Source organism: Elephantulus edwardii, unplaced genomic scaffold (genome assembly GCF_000299155.1).
Source record: "Elephantulus edwardii isolate Elephantulus edwardi_28Jun2011 unplaced genomic scaffold, EleEdw1.0 scaffold00091, whole genome shotgun sequence".
In the NCBI taxonomy this organism is placed as follows: Eukaryota; Metazoa; Chordata; class Mammalia; order Macroscelidea; family Macroscelididae; genus Elephantulus; species Elephantulus edwardii.
In genome coordinates, this window is record NW_006399841.1 from 505932 (window position 1) to 514645 (window position 8714).

The 8714-nt window shown below is 44.3% G+C and overlaps 1 protein-coding gene across 1 annotated transcript in view; it reads left to right on the forward strand.

Annotated features, from left to right (window-relative positions):
- Positions 1-1609: 1609 nt before the first annotated feature.
- The window catches only part of SCN11A (sodium channel, voltage-gated, type XI, alpha subunit), a 93532-nt gene continuing 86427 nt past the window's right edge, over positions 1610-8714 (forward strand). Inside the window, exon 1 of the mRNA XM_006890647.1 lies at positions 1610-1876. Within this exon, the coding sequence (XP_006890709.1) occupies positions 1610-1876 (267 nt within the window). The remainder of the gene's footprint in view (positions 1877-8714) is intronic.

Consider the following 8714-nt stretch of genomic DNA (forward strand, 5'->3'; position numbering starts at 1 on the left):
TTTGTTCTGAGTCCAATGCATTTGAAGAGTTTCGGTGACCAAATGTGAGGTGACATTGTTTGTGGGATGGACTTTCTTTATTCTTCACATCCAGACTACTTAACTAAAGCCCTTGGGCCCAGAGCATTCTGTGGCAAGGAGAGGAGGCACTGAATTTCCTTTTGTCTCCCAGTTCTTTCTTCCTATTAGAGATTCCTTTTCCCTTGTTCTTGTTATGCAGTTACTTCCTCTGTCTCTTGCTCACATACAAGCCATACGGTGCCGTCTGTATCTGTTCCAGTGGTGAGAACAGAGTCTTTTGGACTGTAGCACAACCACGGTGAACACAGAATAGCTGGGCTGCCCCAGTCACAGATGGGGTGAATTTTTTGGTTGTGAGACAATGGTTCTCACTTGTTGTTAGATGCTATTGAGTTGCCTCTGACTCCGTAAGTGTCCTCTGCACAACAGATTGACACTTTGCTCAATCTGGTGTTATCTTTACAGTCTCCACTGGTTTAAGTCTATTGCTGCTGTCACACTGTCAGTCTATCTAGTAAGGGTCTTCTCTTTCACTGACCCACTAGTGAAGTCGACTCCTTTCTGTCTCCTCTCTATGTGAGTAAAGAATTTCTCATGCAGTGTTAGAGTGTGTCTGGTCTTTTGCTGGTAATTGCAGACTCTGCTGAGCAAAGATACGCATGTTCATTGTCTAGATTTTGCAACTCACTACGATGACTACTTGATTCCTTATTCTTTCTCCTCCTGTTCACCTTGTGTCTACTTGTCTACCATTTGCAGACCGCACTTCAGGATTCAACTAACTCGGCCTTCTTGTCTTCCTTGCTGCTTGAGTATCAATTTTAGAGATGAGATGTCCTCCATCAACTTGTTCCTGAACTCAATTTTCTACCTATCAACAAGGTCTTCTAGGAATAATGTCCTGCTTTGGTCTTATCTGTACCCAAAGTTCTTGTTCTCTCTACAGTGGTGGTGGCGTCTGGCCCATCGCTAAACCAATGAACTCTCAAGTCTCCTCATCCTAGTCTCAACTCTTGTAGACCCCAGGGCTCCTATCTTAGTTATCTTGCCCTGCTATAACAGAGATGCCACAAGTGAAATTTATTTTCTTAACTGATAGAAACTAGAGGTCCAAATTAAGGGTTCCAGCTCTAGGGGATGGCCCAGGGCATTTCTTGGAGAGGCCCTTGTGTCTTGGCCTTCCTCAATGTCAAAGAGATTTCTTTCAGAGACCTAAGCCCAAAAAGATTCACTCTGTTCCTGGTGAGTCTTTCTTGGTATTACTGAGGTTTCTCATTCCCCTCACTCATCCTTAGTTCATTTTCCTTCCCTTTATCTCTAGTGAGATAAAAGGTATTGTAGGCCACATTCTAGGTAAATGCCCTTTACATCAGACTAGAGCTGTAATGGGCCTAAGGGGTGTTACATTCCACTTAAAACTATTTGGTTTATCAGATAATGAGGACTGGTTACATAGCCTCCACCCTGTGTTATTAAATACCTGTATTTTGGGGAGATAAAAGTTAATCCGTGTCAATATCTTTCTGTGAGGGTAGCAACCTTAAGGAAGATCTCTCAGGAACTGTTTGTTTTAATCCCAAGGGTGAAGATGGACGACAAGTTCTACTCGGTCATCTTTCCAGATGTGCGGAATTTCCGCCCCTTCACCCCTGACTCTCTGGATGCAATTGATAAACGGATTGCCATCCAAAAAGAGAAAAAGAAGTCCAAAGATAAGGGAGCCTCGGAACCAGAGCTTCGACCTCAGCTTGACCTAAAAGTCTCCAGGAAGTTGCCTAAACTCTATGGTAACATTCCCCGTGAGCTCATAGGAAAGCCCCTGGAAGACTTGGATCCCTTCTACAGAAATCATAAGGTACTCCAACGGGGAGGCTGGGGGGAATCGGACGTCTATTTGCGACTAATGTCACGAGACTTCCCAAACATCACTCACTACCTCTGTAACCATGCAGTCTTTACTGTCATAGTTCTGAGATCTCTTTTCAGCCACCATTTTTCTCTCTGGGGAAGGAGAAAAAGATTAGGGGCAGTAGAAAGTATAGAAGGTAAATAGAGGAAACACAAAATAATATTTGGAAAGAGAACTGGACTAATTGAAAAGTTGGGGTGTAGGCCCTTGTAAGTGGTTGGCTTTGTCACTTTGGGTGGGTCACTTAATTTATACTCATTTTCATTGTCAAGTGGGAATAATATCTATTTTCTTGAGAACAAAGATATACTGTGTACCCACATAACAGGATTAATGTTGTCCCTCTCTTCAGGAATGCCTATTTCAGCATCATGAGCTTCTCTTAAAAAAAATCTTGGACAATAGGTGATCTAGGTACTAAATGAGATAATAAGGAGTTCTATTGGCAGGTTGTGTTGCAGATTGTGCTTATAGCAGAAAGGTCAGCAGTTAAAACCCATTGGCCACTTCTTGGGAGAAAGATGAATAATCTCTTCATAGTCTTAGAAACTAGATAGAAGGGCACAATGAGTCAGAACTGACTTGAAACCATTGGGTCAAATCAGACAATAAAGGTTAAAGTTCTGGACAAATACTTAAAATATAGCAAGAGCTCAATAAAGGAAATCTATTGCAATGGCCACCCTTGTAGCATTTGACACACCAGTGGTACAGCTTTCAGTATCATCACAGCAACGGACCTATTATCTCACTACAGCAAACTGACAGACAAGTGCTGTACCAATTAGAACAATGTTTTCCCTAAACACAACAAACAGACAATTAGTTTGGCCTCATGGCAAGAAGTTAAGCTGTAATCCCAAAGGCCCACAGTTTGAGGCCACCACCAGCTGCTCTGCAGGAAAAGGATGGACAATCTCCTCCCATAGGATTAATTGTGTCTGAAAACCCGCTGGAGGTTCTGCTGGAGGTTGGTTCCAACTCGATGGTAAACAACAATAGAAATTAGTTTTCACTTTCCAGAATCCAACTCTTTCAAATAAGAAGCTCTCAGGCAGGCTCCAACCAACTTCTAATCACAAAGGCCCACCCACCAAGGCCTAATTGGCTCAAATAAAAGACTTGATGCCCACCATTGACTTAATTAAATAAAAAGATCAAACAACCCACAACTGACTGTTTATTAAATAAAAAAGACCCAACAGCACTCAACTGACTGTTATTCAAATGAAAATGACCTACCTCTCAGAATCTAAGTGCTTCAACAAGAGGCAGTCTGATTCATCTTCAAACTAAGATGTGTCTGATTCAGGCCATGGTCTTCAGTCACTTGCTTTGCCTCTGAGAGCTGAACAGTGAATAAGGATGACAGGAGAAGAATTGATGCATTTGAGCTGTAATGTTGGAGAAGAGTGCTGAACATCCCATGGACTGCCGAAAAAACAAACAGAGATGTCTTGGAGAAAGTGCACCAGAGTGCACTGTTGCACTTTGGAGGCAAAGAAGATAAAATTTTGCTTCAAATACTTTGGACATGTTGCTAGAAGGGGCTATTCCTCAGAGAGGGACTTGATGTTCAGAAAGACAGAGGATTGGCGAAGGAGAGGAAGACCCTCAACCGTGTAGACTGACATGATAACTGCAGAAATGGGCTTTAATGTGTCAGGAAGTATAAGGATGGCACAGGATAGGACAGGATTCAGATGTGTTGTTCAAAGGGTAGCTATGAGTTGTACTTGACTCGATAGCATCTAACAACAACAACAACTGTACTAGTCCTAGTATTTTTGATCACTTATTATGCGTCTGAAGATTAGATGATGACTAAGGATGGCAGAAGAATCGATGCCTTTGAGTTGTGGTGTTGAAGAAGAGTGTGAATATCATGGACTGCCAAAAGAACAAACAAAGGTATCTTTGAGAAAGTGTGGCCAGGGTGCTCCTTGGAAGCAAAGATGGTAAGGTTTTATCTCACACATTTCAGGTAGATTGTTAGAAGGGATCAATCCTTAGAGAAGGACATCTTGTTTGGAAAGGTGGAAAGTCAGCATAGAATAAGATCTTCAACAAGATTGACTGATGTGATGACCGTAACACAGGTTCAAGTTCAAGTGTATCAGAGATGGTAAGGATGGCACAGGATAGGAGCAGGTTCAGCTCTGTTGTGAAGATTTGCAGTTGACTTGATGGCTCATAGCAACAACTGTAGTAGTAGCCACCTGGGCACATGCAGATTATAGATCAATTTCATGGGGGTCTGCTTTTTCTTACCCAACTGAATGTAGTTCTTGTTGGGGGGAAAATATTACTAAAAGTTCTTTAAAGGGGCCCCTGAGTGAGAAAATACAAGTGCTAGTCTCGTCTTCTCGTTTGTTGTTATGTGCCATCGAGTCTTTTGCGACTCATAGCGATCCTATGTACAAGAGCCCTAAACACCATTCTATCCTGTGCCAACCTCGCTGTCTCAAACACACTCATTCCCACCACTCCACTCACAGAATCGATCCATCTCATCGAGGGTCTTCCTCTCCTGCGCCGTCCCTCCACTCTCCCAAACATGATGTCCCTCTCCAAGGACCAGTCCCTCCTTGCAAAAGGCCCAAAGTATGTCAGACGAAGCTTCAGAATCCTTGACTTCAGGGAACATTCTGGCTTCACCCTCTCCAGGACAAACCTGTTTGTTCTCCTAGCAGTCCATGGTATACACTTTTCTCCAGCACCACAGCTCAAAGGCGTCAATTCTCTTTCTATTATCCCTATTCACTGTCCAACTCTCTGATGCATAGCATGTAATTGCAAAGACTGTAGCCTGGATCAGGCGCACCTTAGTCTCCAGCCTGACATCATTGCTCTTCAGTCCTCTTGAGAGGTCCCTCACAGCTGAGTTTGCCAATGCAATTTGTCTCTTGATTTCCTGGATGCTGTTACCAAGAGTGTTGACTGTGGAGCCAAGCAAACTAAAACTGTTAAGTATTTCAATCTCTTCACCATCCATACTGATGCTGCCAATTGGCCCAGTGGCGAGAATCTTTGTTTTCTTGATATTGAGCTTCAATCCATATTGAAGACTGAAGTCCTTGACCTTCTGTAGCAAGCACTTCAGGTCCTCCTCAGTTTCAGCAAGCAGGGTTGTGTCATCTGCATAACGCAGGTTGTTGATGATTCTTCCACCAATCCTAGTGCCACATTCCTCCTCCTACAGCCCAGCGTCTCGGATGATCTGTTCTGCATACAGATTGAAAAGGTATGGAGACAAAATACATTCCTGAATGACCCCTTTCTTGATTTTGAACCATCCGGTGTCTCCCTGCTCTGTTCTGATGACTGCCTATTGGTCCAAGTGTAGGTTTCGCATTAGCACGATCAAATGTTCTGGGATTCCCATTCTTTTCAGAGTCAGCCACAGCTTATTGTGATCCACACAGTCAAAAGCCTTTGCATAGTCAATGAAGCACAGATAGATATTCTTCTGGTATTCTTTGCTTTCTGCCAAGATCCATTTTACATTAGTTATAATATCCCTAGTACCATGACCTCTTCTAAATCCAGCCTGCACACCTGGCAGTTCTCTGTTGACATATTGTTCCAAATGTTTTTGGATATGATCGTCTTCTGGTAGTGGCTTAAAAGCCTAGAGTCGTGCAGACAGACAGTCTTCAGCAGACCATCTCACCTCAGATGACCTGGTGATTATCATCTCACTGTGTGATCCTGGTAGGGAATGGAAAACCCATCTCTCTAGACTGAGGTCTGGGAGGAAGGTGGTTGTGGAGTGGGGGTGGGGTATTAGAAGCCCTAGAAAGCATGTGATGCTGAAGAACATTCTTGTTTGGCATGCATGAAAACCTGACCTCTCAGAGAAATGCCGTGTGGTTTGCACGACTGCAAATTGAGACAGACATAGGACTTCCAGTCCAGATGGGAAAGGAATCCGTTAAAGAGGAAAGTGAGGTATGAGTTGGAAGGGTAAGCAAAGAGAAAAGAGATGTTAAACTAAGCATCCCTGAGTTTTTCTTCTCCTTATGCCTCCAGGGCATAAGAAGACTCCAGGGTCTTCTTGGAGACACAATTGTTACGGATGGCTTAACTGCTGGAAGCCTCTTGCTGCCTCAAAGCTGGTTTGAACACCTCAGTCAGGCATCAACTTGATGTCCTGTGGACAGTCCTACGAGGACTGGCTCAATCCCAGCCTGTGTGGACGTTCTAAGACCACTCCTTCTAATTCTGAGTGTCACATTAAGTCAGAAAATATGATAAGGGTTTTGAACTTTTATGTCTTTGATCTCAGGAAGCTGGTGCTCTCAAGAGTAATACAGGGTGTGTGTGTGTGTGTGTGTGTGTGTGTGTGTGTGTGAGCGTGCGCGCAAGTGCGCTCATGATTAGTCTTCCACCCTCTCCAGAGTACTGAGAGCAAGGGTGTCACTCTGGAGAATAAGGTGTGCCTGATACAGCTCATGGTCTTTGCAATCACTTGCTATGCATCAGAGAGCTGGGCAATGACCAGGGAGGATAGAATGAGAATTGATGCCTTTGAGCTGTGGTGCTGGAGAAGATCATTGAATATACTTTGGACTGCTAAGAAAACAAACAGGTTTCTCTTTGAGAGGGTTAAATCAAACTTCTCCTTGGAGGCAAGGATTTTGAAGCTCCGTCTGACACACTTTGGACATGTTGCAAGGAGGGACCAGTCCTAGGAGAGGGACGTCGTGCTTGGGAGGGTGGAGGGACAGTGCAGGAGAGGTGGATTGATTCAGTGACTGGGGTAATGAGGGTAGGTGTGTCAGAGACAGTGAGATTGGCACAGGACAGAGTAGGGTTTAGGGCTGTTGTACATAGGCTCGCTATGAGTCTCAGGTGACTCAATGGCACATAACAGCAGCAACAACAACAACAACAACATTCCACCTTATAGATGAGGAAAATGAAGGTGGGTCAGAGAAAATGGCTTATCCCAGGCAATTGTTGGAGCTCAGTTCAGCCAAGGTTATGGCTACTCACAACTCTGGACAAGGGATCTGACCCTAGTCACAGGCCACACTCTCTAAAAGCTGCCATTTTTATAGATGGCTACATGGAGAAGGAATGGAGATGCATCAGCAAACAGGCAGTTTGAGATGGCACCTATTATTTCAATCATTAAAGCCCTGGCAAGTAGAGTTAAATAAACCATTAGTTAAAATATTTAAAGCAGTCAGAAGAGGCATTAATAAAATATCAAAATCAAAGGCCCCAGAAGCAAAGCTAGATCATGTCACCTATTAATCTGAGGTAGTTTTTCTGTGGCTTAAAACGGGTCCTTTCTGCCTTTCTGTGAAGATGGCACCGAAAGCGAAGAATGAAGCTCCCACCCCTCCCAAAACTGAAGCCAAAGCAAAGGCATTAAAGGGCAAGAAGGCGTCCTGAAGGGCATCCACAGCCAAAAAAAAAAATATCTGCACGTCACCCACCTTCCGGCGGCCTAAGACGCTGAGACTCTGAAGGCAGCCCAAATACCCCCTGAAGAGCGCCCCCAGGAGAAACAAGCTTGACCACTATGCCATCATCAAGTTTCCTCTGACCACCGAGTCAGCCATGAAGAAGACAGAAGACAACAACACACTTGTGTTCATTGTGGATGTCAAGGCCAACAAGCACCAGATCAAACCAGCTGTAAAGAAGCTCTCTGCATTGACGTGGTTAAGGTCAACACTTTGATTAGGTCTGATGGAGAGGAGGAGGCCTGTGTTTGACTTGCTCCTGACTATGATGCTTTGGATGTTGCCAACAAAATTGGGATCATCTAAACTGAGTCCAGCTGGCTAATTATAAATACAAATTTTTCACACACACACACACACACACACACACCCCCAAAAAACAAAGACAAAACAAAACAAAAAAACCCTAGTCCTTCCCAAAAGAAAGGCCTGCAATCCTCACAGGTGGTCTTGGGCACTCAGGCTCCAGATTTCCAAGAACTCCGTGATCCATTTTATTTTGTCATTAGAGACAAAGGGGAAAAAATCCTACTCCATGCTTTTCCCTCAAGCCCCTTGATCACTAGTCAGTTCAACAACTCTCTCAAAGAAGGCTGATGATTGACAGTGGCTGAAGGTCTCTTGCCTCAGCCAAGGGGGGTGTCCACTCTGCTGTCCCTCAGCCTGCGTGATAAAGCCCATTTCTTTTATCAGAGAACATGCTGGATTGTCCGGCCAAGTGGCACTCCTTGCGAATCTGTTGGGGGGAAAACGAGGTGGAAGTCAGGAATGACCCTCAATCTGTGAAGGTCTTAGTAATTTATAAACCGGGGGACAGATAGAGAACAACCAACCCAGAGTTAAATTAGAAGAGTCTGTGGATCAACGTTAGAAACCTGTGAGTAGGGAGCTATGGTCTAGTGGACACTTCACCACCAGAGCCCAAGAAGGCACGTGAAGAGGAAATGAACTCTGTCTAGGTCAAGACTCTTCAGTGGAGCCTAACTGGACACACTGAAAGGGACAGTGCATCGTTTTACAGATTTGACTCATAGCTGACATTCTGACTCACCTGAAAGGGAGCGATGGTGGCAGAGTCTGTGGGAAACTGCGCTTCTAACGCTCGAGGGATGCTTCTCTGTCACTTAGAATCAACCAGCGGCTCAATGAGAGAAGGATGAGCCATTTTCTCTCGTGAAATTTACAGCCTCTTAGACCTCACTGGAAGGTCAGCTAGGAAGGCCTGGTTCTCGTGTATACACAATGAGAGAGTCTGCCTGGTAGAGGCTAATATAGAGTCTCTAGCCATCATAAGAAGCAAAATTACC